At 42.5% G+C, this 24915-nt stretch overlaps 5 protein-coding genes across 5 annotated transcripts; 3 read left to right on the forward strand and 2 right to left on the reverse strand.

Moving 5' to 3' along the window:
• The first annotated feature begins 207 nt into the window (after positions 1–207).
• LOC137957027 (probable pectinesterase/pectinesterase inhibitor 32) lies at positions 208–1881 on the forward strand. Its single transcript, XM_068804728.1, has 2 exons — positions 208–1057; positions 1196–1881. The coding sequence occupies exons 1-2, from the start codon at positions 208–210 to the stop codon at positions 1879–1881; spliced, it is 1536 nt and encodes a 511-aa protein (XP_068660829.1).
• A 1434-nt stretch (positions 1882–3315) lies between these two features.
• On the forward strand, positions 3316–5889 carry LOC137956049 (probable pectinesterase/pectinesterase inhibitor 12). Its single transcript, XM_068803352.1, has 2 exons — positions 3316–4287; positions 4997–5889. The coding sequence occupies exons 1-2, from the start codon at positions 3369–3371 to the stop codon at positions 5680–5682; spliced, it is 1605 nt and encodes a 534-aa protein (XP_068659453.1). The 5' UTR covers positions 3316–3368; the 3' UTR covers positions 5683–5889.
• Positions 5890–10035: 4146 nt separating this feature from the next.
• On the forward strand, positions 10036–12446 carry LOC137957111 (probable E3 ubiquitin-protein ligase BAH1-like 1). The gene is made up of 6 exons (XM_068804829.1): positions 10036–10258; positions 10990–11234; positions 11302–11556; positions 11658–11795; positions 11904–11962; positions 12051–12446. Exons 1-6 carry the CDS (start codon positions 10084–10086, stop codon positions 12154–12156), a joined length of 978 nt encoding a protein of 325 aa, XP_068660930.1. The 5' UTR covers positions 10036–10083; the 3' UTR covers positions 12157–12446.
• Positions 12447–15874: 3428 nt separating this feature from the next.
• On the reverse strand, positions 15875–17931 carry LOC137956595 (probable pectinesterase/pectinesterase inhibitor 35). The gene is made up of 2 exons (XM_068804144.1): positions 16917–17931; positions 15875–16768 (listed from the first exon to the last, which is right to left on the reverse strand). The coding sequence occupies exons 1-2, from the start codon at positions 17920–17922 to the stop codon at positions 16098–16100; spliced, it is 1677 nt and encodes a 558-aa protein (XP_068660245.1). The 5' UTR covers positions 17923–17931; the 3' UTR covers positions 15875–16097.
• A 4085-nt stretch (positions 17932–22016) lies between these two features.
• LOC137956010 (probable pectinesterase/pectinesterase inhibitor 54) lies at positions 22017–24433 on the reverse strand. Its single transcript, XM_068803288.1, has 3 exons — positions 24084–24433; positions 23195–23764; positions 22017–22906 (listed from the first exon to the last, which is right to left on the reverse strand). The coding sequence occupies exons 1-3, from the start codon at positions 24403–24405 to the stop codon at positions 22218–22220; spliced, it is 1581 nt and encodes a 526-aa protein (XP_068659389.1). The 5' UTR covers positions 24406–24433; the 3' UTR covers positions 22017–22217.
• Positions 24434–24915: the final 482 nt, after the last annotated feature.

The raw sequence follows: 24915 nt of genomic DNA on the forward strand, positions 1-24915 counted from the left end.
TTCTAAAAGACTCGAAATACAAGGACCGTATGAAGTTAGATAGTATTTAGTTAAACGATATTGCCTAATTGAACCACAACTCCGAGATGCGTTCGAATTACATCTTTAACAGCTTCATGAAATCGGCTGTTCGATCGCTTTTTTATTTTGCGTCTCCTCCTCTCCTCTCCTCTCCTCCTCTCTCGAATTTGCTTTTCAGAAACCCTAATGGATCGCTTCCAAGTGCTCATCAACTGTTTCATATTCCTCCTCCTGACCTCGACCCATGTCTCATCCTCACCCTACACGGATCCGCCACGACCGAACGCCGGCCAAGTTTTCCTGAAAAGGCTCAGCTCAGCCATTGAAACAGCAAGCCACGAACTCCGCGCCAGCACCATGTTCATGAATATTATCCAAAACACGCATAAGCTGGGCCTCAGCAGTGAGAGTTTAGTAATCAAAAAAGCCGCCGCAGACTGCCTGGAGCTCTTGGACCTCACGTCCGAAGAGTTGCGCTGGGTGACCAAGAGCGTTGTAGAAGATAACGGGCGCCCAGAACAAGCAACCAATCTCAATGCGTGGCTAAGCGCTGCCTTGACGAATCAAGAAACGTGTATCGATGGATTCCAGGAAATCAGCAATGAGAAGATCAAATCCTCCGTTCGAGGAGTGCTCCGTAAGATGATTGAGGAATTCGAAACGATTCTGTCTATGGTGAACCAGATGACCGCCGTCGGTGGCCACCTTCTGTCTCATGATATCAAGTGGTACACGAGGAAGGCCGCCATAGGTATCTTAAACTCGAGCTTGGAAGACCTGAAGATTGACCTTATAGTCGCCAAGGACGGAACAGGGAATTATACGAGCATCATGGAAGCAGTGGAAGCAGCAGTGCCCTACGAGAACGACGAACAATTTGTAATTTACGTCAAGGAAGGCAAGTACCGTGAGATAGTCAGGATTGGCCGTGGTAAAAAGAATTTGGCGATTGTTGGTGACGGCATGCAAAAGACCATTATTACCAATAATCGGAGCGCCGGCGGTGGGTTTTCCACGTTTGAATCTGCTACTTTTGGTAAGAAAGCGTCTTCTTTTCTGATTATTTCTGCTAAATGAAGGGAAGTTGTAAAGAGAGATTGTGATAACAGATATTTCTTGGCACTGTTTTTTGTGGGAGGTATTTCTTACTGTATCGTATTTTGGTTTTTTTTAGCTGTGAATGCACCAGGTTTCATGGGGCGAGATTTGACGTTTCATAACGGGGCGGGACCAGAGAACCATCAAGCCGTTGCCTTCCGGTCCAAGTCGGATCTCTCCATATGTTATCGGTGCCGGTTCGAGGGGAACCAGGACACGCTCTACGCCCACTCACTCCGCCAGATGTACCGCGACTGCTACATCTTAGGGACGGTAGACTTCATATTCGGCAACGCGGCGGCTGCCTTCCAAAACTGTCGCATCCTGGCTCGCAAGCCCAATCCGGGTCAGTTCAACACCGTGACGGCCCAGAAGCGCAGCCGTGTGAATGAGACCACGGGGTTCTCTTTCCACAAATGCCGAGTCAACGCGGAGAGCTCGTTACGGAAGTCACCGAATGGTATACGGACGTACCTGGGCCGTCCATGGGGGCCCTACTCGACGACTGTTTTCATGCAATCGTATCTCTCGGAGATAATCGATCCTGCAGGGTGGCGCAGATGGAACGGCAGCTCGCCGGTGGATAAGCTCTACTACGGCGAGTACAAGAACTCGGGGCCAGGGTCAGGCACCGAAGGCAGGGTGAAGTGGAGCAGCTATCACGCACTCACCCAACCAAGGGAAGTTTACAATTTCACGGCGGCGAGGCTAATCGATGCAAATCTTTGGTTGCCCGTCCAATGGTGGGGCTTGGACCTTTGAATCATACATGTGACATAATTACGTTCATACAAGTTTTCCTTTTGAGACGTGAATGTTGATGTCAACCTATTCAAAGTTACAATTAGCAGTGTTCAAGTGGGACGATACGTCATACGTCTTGGCTGATACGTGTTAGCACAAAGAGCGTGCATGATATATAGAAATTTAGGGCAAGTGTCGGATTCGTGTAATTCCCATTTCAGTTGTTAATGCAGAGTACACTGCACCTTGAAACTTTGAACTCTTAAAGTTCGTCGCTAGCTAAATAAAAAGCGGGTCAAGTCACACGACCATCCGGCATGAATGGGTCCACCACGTTCAGGCCACGGGTCGACCAAAAAAAATCCTCTTTACGCTGTCGATGGGTTTCACTTCCCATATAATGAAATCCTAGTCACTCGTGACAGGATTTAACGTTTCCGTTAATCGATCTGTGTCACCCTTTGTGATTCCTTGTCTTCTACGCAAACATGCTCCCAAGATCTCCAGTGGACGGGCCTCCTGCAACTACCATCGACTATGTTTTCTCTTTCCGTTTCTGATTGTTTTCACTTATGTGATTTCCGATTCAATTATGTTATCTTTTTTTGATCGTGACCATGTTAACAGTGTCGGCATAGAGCAAATTTGAAAGCGATGCTGATGATCGCCTGGCCTGGAAACTGCAAAGCGTATTCATCACCCTCCTCATAAGTGCTTTCTGCTGCTTGTCGCAGTTGAAATTTTCACGGTGTTTTTACTTCTCTGTTCTTGCTTCTTTCAGTGTAAAGAGGACCCACGTTTCAGATGCGTCTGCAGACTTTTATACTGCTATTACCGATGTCGGTGGTCATAACTTGGTATTTTGAGTCGTCACTTTCCTCAGCTGTGAAGAAAGAACAAAGAGCTACTTTCCGATGTAAAATGGCACAGCCATCGACCTTTATAGTTCTACAATTTCATACTACTGGCTCGACGGGGCAAGATGTTCGGAATCAGAGAATGGTGCTCCGTCATACTTCTGGAGTACTGACGTAGCTGTCCAAGCGGGGTAGTTCACACCTCACAATTTGCTTCCTTTCTGCTCCTTTCTGCTGTCGATGTCTTTCCACGCGCTTTAGCAACGAGTACATAAATTTACAAATATCTTGAGAGGAGGAGGTCATTTTCATCTTGCTCGTGAGGTCAGAAAAAAATCCACCATAACCAGACAAAAAACTACAACTTTCCCAGAACCCATCGTCAGAAAAATGCTTCCCCAATCGCTATCCGCCGAATCCGTCATAAAAGAAAAGATTTTTTTCTGGTTAGATGCTCCTGCATTTCTTATCTCTGGGGAACAGGGGTAAGGCAAAAGCAATTCTTGATTCCAAAGTTATCCAGTTAAAAACAGGGAAAAGAAAAAGCTACTGTACAAAGAGTCTGTAATTGAAGAAAACCATGCAAGTTGAATGCCAACGCCACTATTTAAACACGCCTGCTAGACTTCTTGAGCCACCGGTCACACCATGGCTTGTTTTCATCTCCTCTTCTTCTTTGCTCTTGCTTTCACGGCGAGTTGGGCCTTAAATGCGCCTTTACCCTCACATTTCCGGCCATCGTCTTCTTCTTCACTGGATGTTCACAAGTCTCTTGTAAAATCTCTCTGCACATCCGCACCATATCCTGAAACGTGTTTCGATACCTTCAAGCTCTCCATCTCTATAGGCATAAACCCAGATATTATTAGTTACCTTCTCCAGTCTCTGGAAACTGCACTTTCGGAGATTCAAAAGCTCACAGAGCTCTTTGCTAAGGCAGGCGGCTCTTCCGGCATTGTCGAAAAACAAAAGGGGACCGTTCAAGATTGTCAAGAACTTCATCGGCAGTCTCTATCTTCGCTAAAGAAATCGGTCGACAAAATTAACAATGCACCCGACGTGAAGACATACCTCAGTGCATCGCTCACCAACAAGGTCACTTGTCTTGAGGGATTAGATTCTGCGACAGGACCGCTTAAGCCCACCCTGGTCAATTCCATGACTAACACTTACAAGTATGTGAGCAATTCTCTCGCGCTTCTTTCGAATCCGAATCCCCCAGGCGCTAAGGGCCGACGACTTTTGGGCTTTCCGAAATGGTTATCGAGGGAAAGCAGGAGGATTTTGCAGAGCTCCGGCGATGAGTATGACCCGAGCTCGATACTGACAGTAGCGCAGGATGGAACAGGCAATTTCACTACCATAAGTGATGCCATCGAATATGCGCCTGACAACAGTCCAGACAGGATAATTATCTTTGTGAAACAGGGTCTTTATGATGAAAATGTGATGATTCCGAGCCAGAAGACTAACATCGTTCTTCTGGGAGATGGAAACGATACGACGGTGATAACCGGAAACAGAAGCGTTGGAGACGGTTGGACTACTTTCAGATCTGCAACTGTAGGTGAGTTGTTATCTCTTTTAAAGGATTTCAATAGACGAATGGAATTACATTAAATGTTTCTGCCATCAGTATATCCTCTGTCGTCAACTTCTTCAATGGGTGGATAAAGCTTTTCCTTCTAATCACAGTAAATGCTTCCATTAGATCCATGGAGCTCAGAAATTCAGACTTCAGTCGAAGAGACTCTTGGGTCAGAGAACTGAAGAGAGAGAAGAATAAAGGACCCACCTTACATCACTCCCGTGGAAATTGCCGACAGAGTGAAAATACTGGTCGATCCTCTAAACAGCTCGTCTTTCGCAAGCCCACCCATTTTAGTATTAGATCAGAAGGCCGAGAAAGCATCCTCTAGAACTGGCAATATTTCTGAACAGTACACTGTTCTATTTCACCCCTTCTTGGCGAACAGGTCGATGCCCATTTGGTCAGAATATGAAAAAATTCTTATCAAGATCTTAATTAGATTAAAAGACTTTCATTCCCGGCCATAACTTAAACCCTTGAGAAATTCCGGTATTTTGAGAAAATCTCTGAAACCATTATTTACTAATAGGAGAAATCTTCCAGTATTTTGATAAACTCATTTGTAAAACAACTAAGTTTTATGAACAAGGAATGAACTTTTGTCCAATATTTTGCCCTTCCAACATTTTGTTATCATGGATTGGAATTGCAATCTTAGCTAAAGAGTTTTCGGGAACAATTTCAGCTGTCTCTGGTGAAGGCTTCTTAGCTCGCGGTTTAAGCATCTACAACACGGCCGGGCCGGCGAAACATCAGGCCGTGGCCCTCAGGGTCAACGCGGATCTAGTCGCTCTCTACCAGTGTTCCATGTTCGGATACCAGGACACGCTTTATGTCCACTCGTTCAGGCAATTCTACCGAGAGTGCGACGTCTATGGCACCATCGACTTCATCTTCGGAAACGCCGCCGTCGTCTTCCAAGGCTGCAACTTGGTCGCCAGACAACCTCTGCCTGGCCAATCCAACGCCTTTACCGCACAATCTCGAACTGACGAGTACGAGACCACCGGCATGTCCATACAGAACTGTTCCATCCTCGCCGGAGACGACCTCGATACCACAACTACAAAGAGCTACCTGGGGCGGCCATGGAGACCCTATTCTCGAACAGTCTACATCGAATCATTCATCGATGGTTTGATTGACCCCGCTGGGTGGTTGGAATGGTCCGATAACGGTACAGGTTTAGACACATTATATTACGGAGAATACGGGAATAGTGGACCTGGTGCAGATACTTCTCAACGAGTCACCTGGCCGGGTTATCACGTAATGAGTTACGAAGACGCGTTGCAATTTACCGTCTCAGAATTCATCACCGGCGATGAGTGGCTTGGCTTCACCTCGTTTCCCTACGATGAAGGATTTTAAACTTTAAATAACATCGGAGTTGATAAATGTTGCTCAGTACCTTGGTGCCTCATTGGCATGTGGCCCTCACGCTTTGCCATATGCAATTCATATCCTGTGCTTGGTCCTCATGCATGACCCACACTTCTAGGGTTCTTTACAGCCCATTGGTCTATACCCTGCTGGCTAGATCTAATATGAAACCCAGTTTCATGCGAAAAATAACAACTATTCTAGCCATTCGATTTTGATCAATGATGAAGGCAAATCCCCACTCATTCCCTCTCATTTTGCCTTCACCTTCGCCTAACTCATTGCCTCGCTCGCCATCGGCTTGCCTCTTCCCGTTGTCGTCATCATCATTCGTCATTCGCTGTTCACAAAGACCCTCTTCCTAGCCTTCACTACTCGTCACTTCTTGTTTGAAAATCCTTTTCAGTTGTCTTTCATTCCCTCCTGCACTGCGTCTCCATCGTTGTCGCCATTCACCTCACCTCTTATTCACATCTTCGTTGTTCATTCCCTTTTTTTTCTCTCGACTCACAGTTCATCGTCGCCTCTCATTCCCTCTCTCTCACTCTCATTGTTCGTCGGGCATTCCCTCTACTTGAAAAACCCTCTTAGTTGCCTCTCATTCCCTCCTGCCCAATGATCTCCATCGCCTTTTGTCGTTCATCGACTCTAAGCCCATGGTGATATCATTAGCCCATTTTCGTTTCCCAAGTTCCATGGCCCCCATCTCCTCCACTGGTTTCCTTAAATCTTGAGCCCTTCCCGTACCACCTGTGATCCAATCCAATTACTTCTTCTTGTTGGAGTGATGTCAATGTTGTTGCAATCTCTATGGTACTCTTCTCAGACAGAAATTCCAAGGTGTACCTACTCCTCATAGGCAGAAATCTTCTAATTAGAAATTTTTTGTCAAAATTAATCACTCCATGATGTTCTCGTTCAAGGTCCCCAAAAACTTTTTGCTTTGATGTTTTTTTCAAGTTTTGAGTTTTTGTTACTTAGTTGTGTATCTTCTGTACATTTAGCTCCTAAATATTGTGGTCACCCAAAAAAGTTATACTGGGTCAAATTAAATATTAAGTCTACAGTTATAGTCTCCCCTAGATTTCAAAAAAAAAAAAAAGAGCTAACTTTGGAGTATAAATGTTGCATAATCGCCTATTTTTGGTTAAAAGTTGTTTTTCCATAGTATTTCATCACTTTATCATTTTGTGCTTTTATCACTTCAAAGCAATGCCTAAACCCACTATCTTAAAAGTATAGGAGTATGCCTAACATCCAACTTGAATCAAGTCTTTTGTTATTCTTCCAAGAGGTGATTTGTGTTTGAACTACCCTTAAAAAAATATTGTCTCTTTGTTGTATCCTAAAGTTGGGCCATTTTTTCGCTTTTAAAATTGAGCGAAGTGTATTTCAGACTATGACTATTTTTTACTAGTGTATGGAACTTTGTTGTATGGTTAGGAGAGAACTTTTTCTCCCATTTTGTGTTTTGTCCAAGTTGGTTATCTATGTCCCTTTTATCCCCAACTTGAGGGGGAGAAACAAAAGAAGAAGATTAAGAAAGAGGTGTTTTGTTCTACAAAATAATCAAGAAAGGGGGAACATAAATGATGAAGTTTTTGCATCTATGAAAAAAAAAAATTCAGGAAAAGAAAACCAAAGTCCAATAATCCTTTTCATTGCAAGCTGAAGTTATAAACTCCAGTTTGAGGGAGAGTGTTGAAGTGTAGATATGAAAGAATCTTACATAACTTTGACAATAAGAAGTCTCATAGAGTTATAATTAATATGGTAGAGTCCAAGAAGAGTCTCATGGAAGGAGGTCTCACAGAAGATTTTTAGTTAAAAGTGTTTTAGTTATGTTAGTTTTTTTTTTATGTTCATTGTTCAATTGTTCTAGGACATATCTTTTAGAGTTTAACTTTGGGTGTAATTAGGATAATGATAGTTTAATTGTATCTGAATTCTACTTGTTTCCTTTTTTTTTATAAATAGATGCCCGTTGTTCTCAAATTACAACAAGTTAATGATGTTTTTATCTTTTCCAGAAATTTAACAAGTTCGAACCTTGCTCAACTTGGAGCTTAAACTTATCAAAAATTTTCAAGCTGGAGTTTGAAGATTTTAAGGTCAAGCCAAGCTTAAACCTACACAGGTTCATGTTGGCTCAACTTAATGCTACCCTGGGCCTTCTTGATTCTCTTTTTATAGACTATGTTAGTCCATATCAAATTTATCAAATGACAATCCTACCCTGTGTCAATGCACCCCTCTTTATTCTTTCGCTTATGTAAACTGTAAAAATTACATGGAGTGTTAGTACACTTGGAAAGTAGATCCCCTAGGGAAAGTGAAAATGAATTATAGGGTAACCTACTTTCCCTAGAAAAAGTATTTTTTGTGTTAATATGTACAATAAAAAGTGTAGTAGAAAGATTAGGGAGAGGAGAGACGAGTGCGGGACAAAAAGACATGAGCTATGGGAGAAAAAGTGAATTCATTAAGGGTTTTGGAGCCCCATAGAAAAGTAAAGAAAATAAGAATTTGACCATTATTATTCCTAAAAATAGTTAGTAAGAAAGAGAATTTGATCATTATCTATTTTTACTATCTATTTTTGGGAATACGTGTCACTCTAACAACTCTAACAAGAACATACTTTGGCTTGCCTTTCTCCTGTTTAGATAAGGAAAAAAAAAAAAACCCTCCATGCCGAGAAGAAAAGCTCGATCAGAAGGCTAGAAAAAGATTTTGGTCTCAATAAACAACGAATAATTACCAGGAACACGAGTTCGTTTTTCCCACGCAGCACAGAGAGTCTAAACGTGAAAATGACAGTGTCATTTAACAAAATTACAGGTTGCTGGCCCATAGTCTCCAAGGTGCGAGCCGCAAGCAGAAAGGTGAAAAAGGCAATAATGTTCTTGTACTAAATTCAAAGCAGAGAGAAGACTCGGAGACACGGAGAAAATCGTCATTCGTCTCTCATCCTCACGCTTTACACCCAGCGTAATCAAGAGGACAAAGACCCATTCTGATCACCTCCTCTCTAACGGAAATAATCGGAAGACGAAATCGAGGTAAAAGTAACGAAAAAAATGAAAATCCGTGAAGCTTTACCTTGGCGAAACCTGTAAAGGAGGGAAATTCACATGCTTCCGCGATTGTTTGACGAAGAAAGCGGCGTATCAGTTCACGCGTTGGCCCGCTCGACCACACCTGAGAAAAGGGTGAGGCGGACATGGCCTTTGCTGCAAACGACACAACAAATTTCGCCGTGGGGATCGAACCCGGGTCGCCGGCGTGAGAAGCTCTAAATTATTCCAGTATTTAAAAAGATTATTTCTATTAGATTCCAACGATAAAATGAGGTCGTTGGAGTATAGTTATGCCACGCGGGCGACCCTGCAATTTTTTTGTTTTGGCTTAACGCCGGGCACTACTCTGAATGCTCCCTCCACTCACCTGCCCCAAATTCACCTTACTACTAATGACAACAACATATTAGGTTCTTCCCCATCATTCGGAGACTCATGGTATCCATAATCTGAATGATTCATCAAATCCAACTTACAAATCCATTCCCTTCCTCGAGTGGGCGCTCCATTCTCTTCTCTGTGACTCCATCTTTCAACTCAAACCGTTCATCCGTTTCTCCCTCTCAGCGGCGTTCGTCATCATTTTTCTATATAAAGATTTTGTGGTGCCGGTCACAGGGGCTGCGCTGCCACTCATGGTGGAGGGTGGATGAGATTGTTTTCCTTTTCTTTTCGTTTTCTTTAGTGGAGGAAATAGTATAGCTTGAGCACGCCATTTACAGTGTGGGATACGTCTTAAACATTGCCAACTCGTCTCTTGTCACCTGTTATGCATTCAAGATTGAGGCTTATGTTTTTCTTTGTCTCGAAATGGGCAAAAGTAAAATCCTTCAACTGGAAAAATAAAAGGAAAAAAGGGCTGCTCGTGCTCATGTTGAAATTCGAAAAGTTATTGCAGGAAAATAAGACTAATAAGGGGGAAATCTGAGAAGAATACGACAAGTTTTTAGCCACGAAAATGGGGAGCCGTTGGTTTCGAGTCCTGATAATCCGCCGGGCGAGAAATTAATGTGTTCCAACAGAGAAACCGCCATTTCCTTCTCCTCAAGTTTGTCCCTTTCTCTCCTGTGAGAATCGCGTGTCGTCCTTGCGTGATATTTATACTTTACAAAGAAGAACTGAGGATTGATTGCTCCGGCAAGCGATAACCCAGAAGAATATACTCCACGTAGAGAAGAAACAAACCGTTCCTCCCTGCTTTGCACTTGGAGTGGTCTCGGAGCGCTATTCTATCTACTGATCCTTTTTACGTAATCTGTTATTGGGATGTGATATTGATTTGGAATTCGGTCAGGGGGAAGGGGGGAAGATGAAGTTCTGCAAGACATATGAGGAGTACATGCAGAACCAGAACAAGCGGTTTCCTGGGGTTGGATTCAAGAAGCTGAAGAAGATTCTCAAGAGGTGTAGGAGAGACCTTCAATCCCAGAAGCAGAGAGACGGAGCCCTTGCGTCTTTATCCCGATGCCCCGATCATTGCCCAGGTAACTTGAATATTTCTCATGTTCTGTAAATTTACTTTTGAGCTGCTGGTTTCCCGTACTCGATTGTGTTCTTTGTGGCAAACTAGCTTGGTGTTGGCAGTTTCTTTCCCTGATCCATTTTATCTATAGAAGCGACGCTTCTGTTGAGAATGAAGAGGTATCAATACCTGCGGACTTGTTGAAAATGAGGTATCAATACCCTTCTTGGACCCGAATTAGCTGAATCATCAGTACATTGTGGCCATTCGTTAAAAAGAAATCCCCTGTTTAAGTTGAAACGGTAGCTTAGGGAACTGACAAATTTGCCATTATAAGAAAATTTTATTAGGCATACTCTTCCTTTTCATGCTTAAACATTGTCAATACCACATGAAAAATCCATTGATGCGAGGTGTAAAATAATAGATTTTAGGATCTCACTGCAAAGTATGTAGCAGAGAAACTGATTATCAATCCTCAGTTACAGAATTAGTAGTTATTAATCTTGCTTTTGCCTTCTTTCTATCGTCTTTTGAGTTGCCTTTTCCAGAAATAAAGAGTAGGAACATGGGTTAATAGTGTTGCCTATTAAAATCTTTTTGAACTAATTTTGGATTTGCTTGCTTTAGATTGTCTTGTGAGTTTGCTGAATATTTTCAAGTTCATTAATATCCTTGACTTGAATAGTATGTTTTTCCATGTGTAATGTACTTTCCAGTGTTTGATTGTCTGAATTGCTAGTTGACTTGCAGTATGTGATGGAACTTTTTTCCCTTCCCTCCTGAAGGAGATGTCTGAAGTTGTGGGTTGCTTCAACAAGAGGGCCCAGAAATTGCTCGAGCTACATCTAGCATCAGGTCTTAGAAAATATTTTATCTGGTTCAAAAGCAAGCTGCATGGTAGTCATCTTGCTTCTATCGAGGAAGGGAAAGATTTGGTAACCTATGCAATGATTCATGCAACTGCCATTAGAAAAATCCTAAAGAAGTATGACAAGGTAGTTTTCACTATGCTAAACTGACCATTTCTTTACTGGTAGTAATGTTCTACTTATGAACATACAGATACATTACTCTAAACAAGGACAGGCTTTCAGAACACAGGCACACAGGATGCATATAGAGATACTTAAGTCCCCTTGGCTCTGTGAATTAATGGCCTTTCATATTAACTTAAGGGAAAGCAAGGATAAAAGGGCAGTCGCTAAAGGGTTTTTCGATGACTGCTCACTCCAGTTTGACGAGTGCAAGCCAACTCTTTCATGTTCCCTGTTTGATTCTATCAGATGTGATATCGATCTTACTTGTTCAATCTGCTTGGTTAGTTGACTAATCATATACCTTATTGCCTTTTGTTGTTTATTTGATTAGGAAATATAAACAGTTCCGAGGATGATATGATAATGTCTTTCGAATTGCAGGATACAGTATTTGATCCTGTTTCTTTGACATGTGGGCATATCTTTTGTTATATGTGTGCATGTTCTGCTGCATCCGTAACGATAGTCGATGACCTGAAGGCTGCAGACAGCAAAGCAAAATGCCCTTTATGCAGAGAAGTATCTACCAGCTACTTCAATATTTTTTGATTTTCAGCAATCAAGAAGTAGATGTCATTTTACTATCAGGAGATCCCTTTCACTAAAATACATGACCTTGTGTTCCAGGAAGGAGTTTATGAAGGAGCCATCCATTTAGAGGAGTTGAATCTTTTGTTAAGCCGAAGGTACACTTTCTTAGAGGTTTTATTTGCTTTAATGTTGTCTTATTCTTCAGGTGTAGCTTATCCTACAATCATCCATTTGCTTTAACAGCTGCAATGAGTACTGGGTGCAAAGAAGCCGATGGGAAAGGAGGGAGAGGATGAAGCAAGTGAAGGAACATTGGGAATCTCAATGTCGGGCCTTTTCTGGCTTCTGAGAGAAGATTATCATGGCGGAAGTGTGTGGCTCCCTTCTCACCCTATTTGTTTGAAGAATTAGTTTACTTAATCGAAGGGATGATTTATTTGATGGCAATGATGGAAGGAGTGGTTTGTGAATAAGGATTTCTGCCCCTCTGAAAACATTCCTGATGGAAGGAGTGGTTTGTTGAATTAGTAGTCACCTCTTGGTTTGGGTAACTGTTTGTTGAATTAGTAGTTTATCTATTAGGATAAAGATATGGAAGGAAAAACAGGGAGAAGCATTTAATTTAAACTTCTATATGGCTTTCTTACTTGTTTCTCAGGAAATGTTAGGAGGGTTTTCACCTGCAACTTATCTGCAAGGACCATTTAATCAGGATCCGTGTTTCCATGGAAAACTTGCAACAGTGTCTATATGTTTCCTTCTGTTTACAGCTGATCTGTGATTAAGTTTCTTTCCCTCTTCCTCTTTTCCTTGCCTTGGTGGTAATCCCTTTCTCTTGTCAAACCTCTTTTGTCATTTCTTCTCCCTGTCTTTCCTTAAACTACCAACCCCCAACCCCCCTTATCCTTCTTGTTCTTCTCTTGTTCTTTTGCCGTCGTGCCTGGTTCTTCTCTTTCCTATTTCCCTTCGCCTTCTTCCTCATTTTCATACCACAGTTTACCTCTTCCTCATTTTTCTCTTTCTGCATCGGTTCATCTCTCTGATAAAAGCCGGGAACATCTTTCAATACCTTGCATGGAGTATATAAATAATCAGATTAACGGAAGCTCCTATAAGCATTCCTTTCCAAATAGTTCTTCAAAATCTCATGTCTAAAAACTCAAAAGTTACTTGTTAATTTACTTAAAAATGGAAACTAAAGCCAAAAGGAAGAACTCTAAAGTCATCATTTTACATTCTATAGACAACCACAAAACTTACATTTGAATCTTTATTAATCCACCTCAATAGTAACACCACAAAGAAACTAACCCCCACAACTTTACATTCTATAAAATAATGAAGCCTATCGATACACATCTTGATCAAGATCATCTGCCAACTCGAGATAGGAGAAGCTACCGAAACAGATTGAAGGGTAACCAGTAATCGATCTTTGGCAACAATTCTTGTAGGTGAAAATAGACATTCTTGTCAATCTTCAGCAACCCTCGTGTACAGGCAGACGATATTCTTGTCAATCGATCTCTAGTAATTTCCACCTATGCCTGTCTGTACTTACTTTCTATGTATGCCTGTCAAGATAGGAGAGTCTTGTAGCCGATGGAGACTGGTGGGTATTCTCAGGGGCGCTTCTCGCCTGAAACCGCAGACATATTCCCTTGGAGAAACACGCTTGAAGAATCCAATAACAAGAGAAAAGACAAGAAACAGAGAATGAAGGAGATTGAAAATGCATGCAAACGTACACAACGAAAGAATGGTAAAGACATGTTGCCTCCATGGGCGAGCACATTACCAGGAAAACGAAGATTACAGAGAAACTCGGAAGAAATTCTTGGATGAAATGGAGAGAAAAGAGAGAAGTAAGAAAAGAAAAAACCAAAGAATTAAAAGGGAAGAAAAGATAAAGAGAAGATGAGAAGAGGGGGAACTCATTGGAGGTACGACGCATTCGGAGAGCTCAAGACATCGAACCATCACCTCTTCCTCCCAGAACCTGATTTACCAGAGCAACCACCGATTTACCAGAGCAGTTGCGGCCTTCTGGGAGGAGGAGGCGGCGGGTCAAGGTATTGAGACCGTGTTCTTGCGCTCATGGAAAAGCGGCAACGCCTCGGCGAGTCTTCCCGTGACGAAGGGACGAGGTGAAGTACCTTTTATAATCAATCATGATTCAAGCCTCAAATTGAACTCATGTTCATCTACCATCCACATGAGATCTCAGCCGTTGGATCTCTTTAATCCTCCTTACTTAATCTTAGCTGTTAATTAGATCTAAAGATCAAAATATTAGTTAATTTTTCTTTTGGTCAACGTTTGCGGAATTTCCACTTATGTCTGTCTGTACTTAAATCTACATTTCTTTTTTTTTTTAATCCTATGGGTGGAAATTGAAAGGAAATTTAACTTTACAATTTACCATTTATGCCACCACGATTAGGGGTAGCATCGAACCGAGCCGGTTCCCGAGCAGCTCTAGCTCGGCTCGGTTCGATTTGATTTATCTGGATCTTGAACCGAGTTCGAGATCTAGATAAGGTTCGTTTGAGTTAACAAACCAAGTTCGACCAAACCATGGTTCGGTTCGAAAGCTCACGAACCGGCTCATTAACGGGCTCGAGAGTCGAGACCGGGAGCGGGTGAGCGGGAGAGAGAGCGAGACTCTAAGCCACCCCTACCAACAAGACTCAAGCCTTAAATTAAACTTGATCTTTGGCTCAAAAATTTTAAATGAGCTCAAGTTCAAACTTGAGCCATGTTTGAGCTCAAAAAATATTTAAAACTAAAAAAATAAACAAATATACAAAAAATGAATAGAGAGAATTTGGTGATGAGCTTAGTATGATTAAACTGCATGCTATGGTAGATGAGTCTAAGGCTTTGCAAAGCATATTAATATACAATAGCCAGGTTAATAGACCTAATAGAAAAACTAAACTTTTCCAATAATAGCATTTATTCCATTGGCAAATAGCAACATTAGATGTTGAAGGACCCGAAAGGACTGCACGACTGATCATCTTTGAGGTTTGAGGTAAATAAGAGCAACCATCGACCACTAAAAAAGAAAATGATGAGAACAATAAGAAAGGGTATTTTTGTAAGAAAATAGATGCTAACAAGTCAGCCCACAAGACAACAGTCGAGTTGGGAAAATCTCGAGTTCAGTTTGTTATACTTAACAAGTCTTGTTCAAAGTTTGAGCTCGAGCTAAACTCAGGTAAAATTTGAATTGAGTTGAGCTTACACTAAGTTCGAGTTGACTTGCTGAGTCGGCTAGGCTCAATGCCACTCCTACTTGTTAGTCTTCCGTTTCTTCTCATTTTTTCTTCCTGTCGTCTCTTTTCACCTCTAGAACGTCCATGATTATCAACAAAGACCGATGACATGCTCGTTGCTTCACTTATTCAAAACCGAAATCATGGCAGAACAAGAAACGTAAGAAGAAAGTATCAACAAGAAGAGGAAGTCGAACTCGTTTTCCTCCTTCCTATTTAGCAGATAGCTCATAATTTTGAGTTAAAAAATATGAATTTCTTTCAGCAAATCACAAATGGATAGGAATGGTCCACTTACCTTTCGAAACTTGAAAGGTTGCTCATACTCCATTTTTGTGGTCTCAAAAGAGCTTCGCTTGCTTGCCAAGATCGGAATCTTTTCTTCATTTTCTTAGTTGACAAGTTGATATGACATGAACATGAAGCCAAGATAGTAACTGCATGCTGGTTCTAACTAGCCCCCCACAACTCAACTTCCCATATAAGTGTGGTTAAATCCTATGTTAGTGCCTACATAAAAGCTAAAACACTCTTATATTAAACTGGACATCGATGTCTTTGCCGTTAAGTGGTTCCTTTCATTTAGACAAGTGACAAGAGATGTTACTGGCCGCTTAGTGCTCTATGATTAAGGATGAAACCAACCACAGTTGCCATAGCCCATTAAAATCTTATCTAAAGTATAAACCTTCTTCGTCCATATAATCAAATAGAGGGATCAATACGAGTAAACAATTTGAGAGCAATATTGGAGAAACTTACATTTATTCTTGCTAAATCCAGTCTTATTTTGCAAGTACAAGCTGCTTTGTAATGTACAATTGTTAAATAGACTAACAAGTTTACCATCCATGATCAAATCCTAATCATTCAAACCCTTGGTCTCCTTTTCTTTCATTTCCATTTTCAAACCTGGACGCTTCACCTATATTAATAAATCCCATATATGCTTTACCATGCTTGACACACTTATCACATATTATTATGCACTCTAATTCTGGCCTCCAGCCTATGCGCCCAGCCCGGAGTTGAACTCCACGCCGGTTGAAGGCAGCCAGGAGGTGCCGGCTATGAACTCGGCAACCGTAAACTTGGAGGCCTCCGCCACGCTGAGCGCCGGGTGCACCCCTGGCCACCTTACTCTCCCCCCTGTTCCTGCGCCTGGTCCCGAATTCATGTACTCCCCGTAGAACAATGAATTCGAGTTTGAGCCACCGGCCCAGGCGGCCCACCCTGACGAGTCTATGGAGTTATCTAAGAACGACTGCATGAAAACTGTCCTGGAGTATTTCTTCCAGGGTCGGCCGAGGAAGGTATCGGAGCTGCCCTGGATCCTGCACCTCTGAATGGAGATCCCCGTGTTCTGGTTGGGATCGCTTCGACCTTGTGCCGTGATGTAGTTTTTCTGACCGGAACCGCCTTTACGAGGGAATATGTTACAGTTTTGGAAGACGGCCGCTGAGTTGCCGAAGATGAAGTCGACGGTGCCGTAGATGTCGGTGTCTCTGTAGAACTGGCGACCGGAGTGAGTGTAGAGGGTGTCCTGGTAGCCGACGATGGCGCAACGGTAAATCACCGATCTGTCGGACTTCACCAGCAGGGCCACCGCTTGGTGATTCTCCGGTCCGGCCGTGTTCTCGATGGTCATGTCTCGGACCATGACCCCGTCGCTGGTTGCAGCTGAAACCAAACCGAACCGCACCACGTTTTAGCTCTTACGGGGGTGTTTTCCGACTTTTCATTCAAAATTCTAAATATGAACATGGGATATTCGGTTGACGAGATTTTTTTTGTTTGTAATTGGTATGGGATTTATGTTATGACTTACCTAAAGTGGCAGAACCGAACGTGGTTGATCCGCCTTTGACGCTTTTATGGCCTGTGACGACTGTTTTACCCTTCCCGTCTCCCACTAGAAGAATTTTACTCCCGCCTGGCACCTTTAGGTTTTCACTGTACATGCCAGCTGTGACGTGAATTACAGATCTGCCACCATTAGCGGCAAGTGATGCAAACGCTATTGCGTCACCTATGGTCGTGTGTGTGCCCGTTCCGTCCTGGGCGACTACGAGCCGCTCTCCCATCTCGTCTAGCGAAGCTTCTAGAAGCTTCCGATCTCCGGCAGATACCCAAGCCGGAAAATGATCGTCCGACAACAACTTCCGGTTCCGGCCTCCACCGGCAGTTCTCTTCTTCTTGGTCAGTTCAGTCGCGCCGCTAGCTTTGTAGAGTGCGAGCGAGTTACTAATGAACTCTGTGAGGTTATTAGCGAGGGCAGCCATCAAATCCTTCTCCTTGCCGGAGTTGACGGTGCTGAGGCTATCGAGGCACGTGCCTTGGCTCGTGAGCGAGGCACTAAGCCATGTCTGTATGTCATCGGGGGTGGGGTCTTTTTTTGTATCCATGACATCCGAGAGCTGTTTCAGGCTGTCGGTTAGTAGTTCAAAGCAGTCGTCCATGCCGGTTGGTAGCTGGGGTCCGGCCTCTTTCTTTATGGGGTTTGGTTTCTGGACAAGTAGCAGGGCAGACTGTATTTGGTTCATGGCGAACTGAACTGATAGGTCGAAGTGCTCCCGTACGGTATGGGAAGGCGAAGTAGCCATCGAAAGGAGCTCATGCTCGCAAGAGAGTGGGTAAAGGGTGTTTTTGCATGAAGATGCAATTGCACTGGGAATAGTAAGGTTGCTGGGATGTGAGGAAGAAGACGATTGAGCAGGACAAAGGGCAAGTAGCAGGCATAAGAGCCAAGCCCATGATGCCAAACTACGAACACTTTGATCTCCATCCATTGGGATCAGCCACTGGCGTATGCTTCTGGTAGCAAAGAATCTCATAGTAGAGAGATGGTGATGAGAAGGATGAAGAGTATGGGAGCGGAATGAGGAGTTTATATAGGACATTTTTTCACAGGGTGTGAACCCAGAATTATCGATGGATGAAGGAAGAACAACCGGTCAATAATAGGAAACGAATATAAAAAATTAAAACGTTGGATAATACAGTCCTAATGAAGAAGCCAATTAATACAGCTGTTCTCCAACTAATTAGCAAGAAGGCGATGGTAGTGCATGACTGATAAATGACAATCTAGCTTCTCTACCAGTTAATTAAACCTGCATTTAACCAGCGCAGCGAAGATCGGGTAATCTAAGATCAGAAGCTTTCGGTGACAAATTCTAAGTCTATAGGGTGACTGCGTGTGAGTATATCCACACTAACAGCCACTATGGTGCCTGTCAACTGGGAATATGACTTCTCATATAATAGTTATCGCATTTTCCAAAGCTTCATTATTTAACTTTTAATTGTAAAGATCATTTGTCCAAATCTACGACAGCTAGCTTTACTTTAGGGAAACAGGTCAACTTCCGCCTCATTTAATTTCGTTTACTTGACACGAAGATGATCCTCACTAAATTCCGAAACTCCATCATCAGCTTCATGATAAAAAACCAACTCTTGAGTAGAACTCTCTTGGAAATGCTTCTAGTGGATTCTTACTCTTTATCTTCATGCAAACACCTTAAACCTGAATGACATGGAATTTCTATCACCGAAAGTTGTCGGGTTTCACAGTGTTCTTCCTCTTAATCACTATAAATTTCTAGGAGGACATGACGCTTGTGCCAGTTAGAAGCTTCGCGTCTCCTTCCAAGAGCTACTTTCCAAAAACTGGGTCACTTTTAGTTATGCTTTTGAAGTTCAGTACTCAGCCTTTATATTGTTCTGTAAATGCTGATTTACGTCTTATTCATTGAAGCGTGATTATCTCCTAGAAATGTGGTCCTCGTTTATAGTGAATTTAGATCATCAATATAGTGAAAAGAAAAGGTGGGGGGGGGGGGACCGTTGGAGAGATTGGAGGTGCAATTCCTGAATGATTAAAACCTCTTGTGGTCACGACGGCTACTTTTTGACAATATTGCTTGGATGCTTGGAGCATTTGTAATCCTTTTACGTCCTTTTTATGTACTTGGGGGACTACGCAGAGGAAGTAAGTAGAGAGAATCGAAGTCTTGCTTGAAGGACAGCTATTAAATGCAAAAGTCCCAATCTAAGGCCTCAACTTGACACACCAGGCCACCATCTGAATGAACTGCGGAGGCCACTGAGATAGAGACAAGCAAGGAGAAGCACAACGGAAAATGTTGAATTGTGATATACGTTTTATTTTGAATTCGGACACCCACCCTTTTGTGTCTACTATCTTAGAACAGCTGAACTACTGGTAGCTCCCAATAAAGTTTAGGGAAGATCCGAGGTCAAGGCCTTTGTATCTGTAGCTCCCAATAAAGTTTAGGGAAGAAAAAGGATCGGCTTTTAATAATTAGGTACGTAAATGTCAATACACAGGCTTAAAAAATTGATACACCAGTCGCCCGCGAAGATCATCTCTGCTGACCTTGAAAAATTTTAATATGATCATTTTAAAAGGAATTTTTTTCCCTGGATCAATGAATCTAATGATAGATTTAACAATTGAATTGATCATGAATTATATGAACGTCCCCAGCCCTGAAAAACTCTCTATCTTCTTATCACGATTGACATAGGAAGGAGCCAAACCCGTGCAAAGGGATGAGAACTGAAATTAGGGCAGCAACGTCTCGAAGGGAAGAAGATAGAGGACGACAGGTGAAACAGCATCCGAGTGCGGTGTAGATATTCCAAGCAGAAGGCTGCTCGCACAACAGGAGCCCTTCTCATGAAATATTTTCAATCACAGACGCTCAACCATATCCATCTCCATTATTCAAAACCTCCATAATGCAACACCTTTAATCACCATCTGGCCTACACCCTCCAAAGAAGCGTTTGATAAGTTTATGAGCTGACCTCATTTTCTTGACAAAATGTCCCTCGTAACCTCATCGATGAGACCCAATTAAAGAGACGTTTTATTCCAATCGATCGTGTGTTACGTTGGTTCTGTTAAATGAATACATTACTGCATCTATCACTTCTTGACCAGGAGAATGATCAGTTTACTGTACCTTTACTCTTAACTGATGCAGATATAGATGAGAAGATCCAGAACACGAAAGCAACTTCACGCCTTCTTTATTTTTACTTCTTACTCAGTCGCTTTCTATCTATACTCTTCCACTTAGTTACACGACTAAATGATTAACTGGTTTGTTATGCCTCAAATTCATCGCGCCATGATCGTAAGTACGCAATCATTGAGCAAGCGACTGAATGTCCGGACCTGTGAATGATGAGGAGAAGATTATTCCCTTGCAACTTGTTTCAAAACGGTAGCCTTCGAGATAGTTTTGATGTCGGAGAAGGACTATTATCGCTATTATTTTATATTGATCAGGGCAAATCAAAAAAGTTGCTACGTTTGAAAAGCATATTAGTCATGTTTTTCAGAAGAAAACGGGTGGTAGCAATAGAGATGTGAAAGTGAAGGGGAGTCGGCAGCTTGGATAAAACTTCCACCATGAAGGGAACAGGGATAAGGTCTCGACACTTAGCACTATCAGTCCTGGGTCTTTTCGTATACGTATTCTACTTGTCGTGATCTTGAACAGTTTTCTATTAAACAGAAGCTCTTATTCTGCGGCTACAGGCATAAGAACATTTCTAATTTCCCTGCTTGATTTGTTTACTGTCCATTTTCTTTTCTCCTCCCATCTTGACCAGCTGAAACGGATTTTATTGAAATTTCTTGCAGCTGTTATAATGTGAACACATAATCAAATCCATCAAGCTGGGGAGAAGAGGCAACTCAAACAGAGTTACTCGGGCAAAGAAGACGAAGATGTGGAAGAAAGAGAGTGAAGGAAAGAGAAACAGACATAATGAATAAAAATGATCCCCAGCAGCGGTACGATGTGCTGCATTCAACAGAGGAGGAGGATGCATTCACGTAGGAGTGGGTGGATACCCCTTTCGTGTCTAATTCGTGCACACTGTTTCAGAGGTGAGCGGTCATTCTATTCCAGGGATCTTCTTTCAACATAAAAATGGGATTAAAATGGGTTTAATATTATTTAAACAAATAATGCGTCAAACTATGAGTGCTTCCACATCATGAGTGGGCAGTGGGAATATATTTCACAATCGAACGAAGGAAAAGTAACCAATGGTTTCTTTCACATTTCATAATCAGGCAAAAAGGTTAGGGTAAAGCTTAGAGTGCGCGTCAACTTTTTATTCGATCCAGAATAGTCGTCCCACCACAGAACTGATTGCCCAACAACTTTCTTCAGCTTCTTAGTCGTTCCCTAATTGCATTCTTATCACACGTAGACTTGTATCCATGAACGTAAATGCGATTAGCTTCTGTTGATGTGAACTCTTTGGATTAATCCACAAGGTAGCCTTAATTCTAGAGGGGTACGTGTGAGATTTCATTAACAGTCTCTTTATTCACCACGATTATAACTAAGATTACATTGAGTATTTATACATAAATTTGAAAACAGAAAATGGCTATTTCTGCTACCCAGAGATTTGGTCATCTTCCTTCGGTTCAGGTAATGGAAGCCTGGTCAGTCTGCAGGCTTCTGTTACGTAGGCAAACACGGAGGTTGGATCAAATTAAGCCAAAGTAAAACTTATATAGAGGAACACTTTTAATATAATATCTAAAACTTTGACTCATTAAATCTTATATCTAATTAAGGTGCTCTTAAGGCTATGCTTTTTCTATTTAATAAAGTTTAGTGATCTTTCGTTCACTTTTCCATCTTCTCCCCGACGATTCTTTCATGGAAATGACGCTTATGTAATGACTGTTTTCGAGGACCGCTAATCCAGCTTTAACAGATGTGACTTGCTGAAGCTTCTCTAACTTATGGATCTTAATGGCCAAACCAATCTCATCAACTCCGATGACCTCCCTTAACTCTCTCACATCCTGTTCCTTCATTATCGTTTGTCGGTAACATCACATCTTACTCACAAATTAAGAGTACATGTTAAGTATCGCTGACTTTGTATATTATCACTGTCATCTTGGTCTTCTTCGGATCTCTGAGAAAAAAGTTGTAAAGATATAGCAGAAGTCCTTTATTCTTTAGTTACAGGGATGGCAATCTTAATTTTAGTTTATACAATTGTACGCACCATTGTGCTGCACATCCTAGTTCGCTGTACAGTAGAGAAGAACGTGATATATTCAAGTGAGGCCAGCTTCGAAAGCGATTCCAGTAGAGGGCAACCAAGATGATCCCTTGATGAAGCTGTCAACAGTAAACTGAAGAGCCTCCTTGGGTCCTATTACATGATAGCCAGGCCACTTGACTCTTCCTGAAGTTCCAGCACCGGGCCCTTCGTTTAGATACTCTGCAAAATAGAGGGTCTTCAGGGCGAAATTATCGTCCCATTCAATCCATCCTCTGGATACAATAGCACTGTCAATTTTAGATTTCATGACGACGGATCTAGAGTACTCCTTCCATGGCCTCCCCAGATACGACTCCACCGAGTGCCCGGAAGAAAGATCGGATCCGGCGATGATCATGGATTTATGGACGGAGAAGCCTGTGGACTGGCCGGGGTCCGACCTCCCATTTGCGAGAATAACATTGTAGGACCCGGACTGAGGCCGCCGAAGAATGATATTACAGCTTTGAAAAACGGCTGCTGCGTTGCCAAAGATGAAGTCGATTGTGCCATGAATATCACATTCCCTGTAGAACTGGCGAAGCCCGAGGGCGTAAAGGGTATCCTGGTAGCCTGCAATACTGCACCTGTATAAAACTGAGCGATCCGAAGAGATCCTCAAGGCTAAAGCTTGGCCACCGCCCGGTCCCGCTGTGTTTTGGATTCCAATATCTTTAGCTATGAAGTCGTCTCCGGTGACGGCTGCAAATTAAGAAAGAAAGAAATGTGACCTGGAAGATAGGGTAGTCCCGTTTCACTCTTGTCAAATCTTTCACGTAGTCCATAGATAGATATTTGAAAGTGATATACAAGCTTTAGTGTTCAATCTTTTACGAAATATGGGCATATTGATATTCGGAGAGCAATTCACCGACATTTTTGGTGGCTGGTCTAGAATCTTCTAACAGTGAAAACTTATTAATGCAAATCGCTAAAGTACGAAACTCGGAACAGTAGAAAGAAGAATTTTGAACATTCATGATCTCGTACCTACTGTTGCAGTAGCAGGCATGCTTGTGCCATCGGCACCGTTATCATCTCCAGTAATTACCGTCGAATATTTCCCGTCTCCTATCAGAGTGATACCATCTTTGTTGATGTGCAGCTTTTCCCTATACACACCTGACTTCACATAGATAACAAAACGTCCGCCTGAAGCTGACTTTATTGCTTCAGATATCGATTTGTAGTTCCCCGTCCCGTCTTGTGCCACAATCGCATTCGCCCTGATTCCGGTGGTCTGCAGCAGTTTCCGATTCTTCCCGGACACCCACATCGGGAAAGGCTCGTCGGAGGTGTTTTCCGGGCGCGAGGTGATTCGGTTAACCAGAGCTAGAGCATTGCTGGCGAGCTTGGAGAGGTTGTCCATCTTGTGGGAAATCTCCGTGAATAGAGCACCAGACTGGTCCTTGACGGCGTCTTTGCAGGCGTCTTGGAAAGCCATCACTGCACTCAGCCATGTTTGCATGTCTGACTTGCTCTTGCGAGGAGAGCGATTCAGAGCTACGAGTGATTGATTTAGCCGTCTGAGAGACATGTCCATGAGCTCGTAACAATAGCCTCCACGGAACAAACAACGAACATGAAACCAAGTCAAACAACTTTACGAGAAAGATAGACAAGGGGCTGATCTAGAAACCATTTGGTGCGAAACATGATCATAAACGGTTTCGCATGCTCCCACTAAATAACTTTTTTATCGTATTGTGTGTATTAACTACTACTTTTTAGCATCTTTCATTTTCTTTGAACAGTAACTAAGAAAAAGTGGCAATTGAGTACGTGACGTTTCCAAGAATTAAAACACTAAAACATGTATGAAGACAAAACATGCTAAAGACACCGACAAAACAGTAAGGTGATGTAACCAGATTTCTACCTACAGTCACAGGGTTCCCTTGGCTATCTAATTCATCCTTGAGGATGGCATGATTTGGAAGACCGGAAATATGCATCACGGTTTCATCTCTAATCTTTTCCATTAGAGCAGACACAATGGCTTCATGCTGTTGAACTAACCCTAAGCCGAACAGGGTCTCCATGCACAAGTCAGGGTATCTAGTGAAGCCGCACCACCTTTGGAGAGACTGTTTTGCAAGCTCTCCCTCGGCGTGCTGTCTTCCCCCTCCAGAGACCTCTCCGGGATGCAAAACTAGCAGGCAGGAAACGAAAACAAGGAAGCTGGTTTTTCCTTTCACCATTGTCGATGAAGAGAGAGAGAAAGAGAGAAAGAAAGAGATGGAGGTGCAGAGGGGAATGCGAAGAGGGGGATTTTATAGGGAAGATTGAATCGGAAAGGACTCGTGGCTGGGTAGAGGAATCCAAGTAAAGTTGAAGGTCTATTCTGGAATGGCGAGGGTGATCATGGTCTCCATGTGGGTGATGCAGCTTATATTCCTGGTGGACAATCACATCCATCAGTGGACATCAGAATTCGCCAGTGCCTTATTTACTTCGATCCAGCTACTTATACATGCAGTACATACGGACACTCCTATGTCAACGCAGCGTATCTATAACTTGAGCAAACATCAAATCAACGAACACGGAGACTCGATCTATTTGGGGTATTTAAGAAGAAAGGAGAGGTCTTGATCGAATAGAAAACTGTCATGCAACTTATTTCTTGCAAGGGAACCTTTCAAAGTCTTGTAAATACGCAAAAGAGTATCTTTCGGCATTTGAAAATTTTACAAGAACTTAACAAGCCA

The sequence above is a fragment of the Aristolochia californica genome, unplaced genomic scaffold, assembly GCF_029961685.1.
Source record: "Aristolochia californica isolate CCGP_79_NKW_82.1479 unplaced genomic scaffold, dmAriCali1.0.hap1 SCAF_2, whole genome shotgun sequence".
NCBI lineage: Eukaryota > Viridiplantae > Streptophyta > Magnoliopsida > Piperales > Aristolochiaceae > Aristolochia > Aristolochia californica.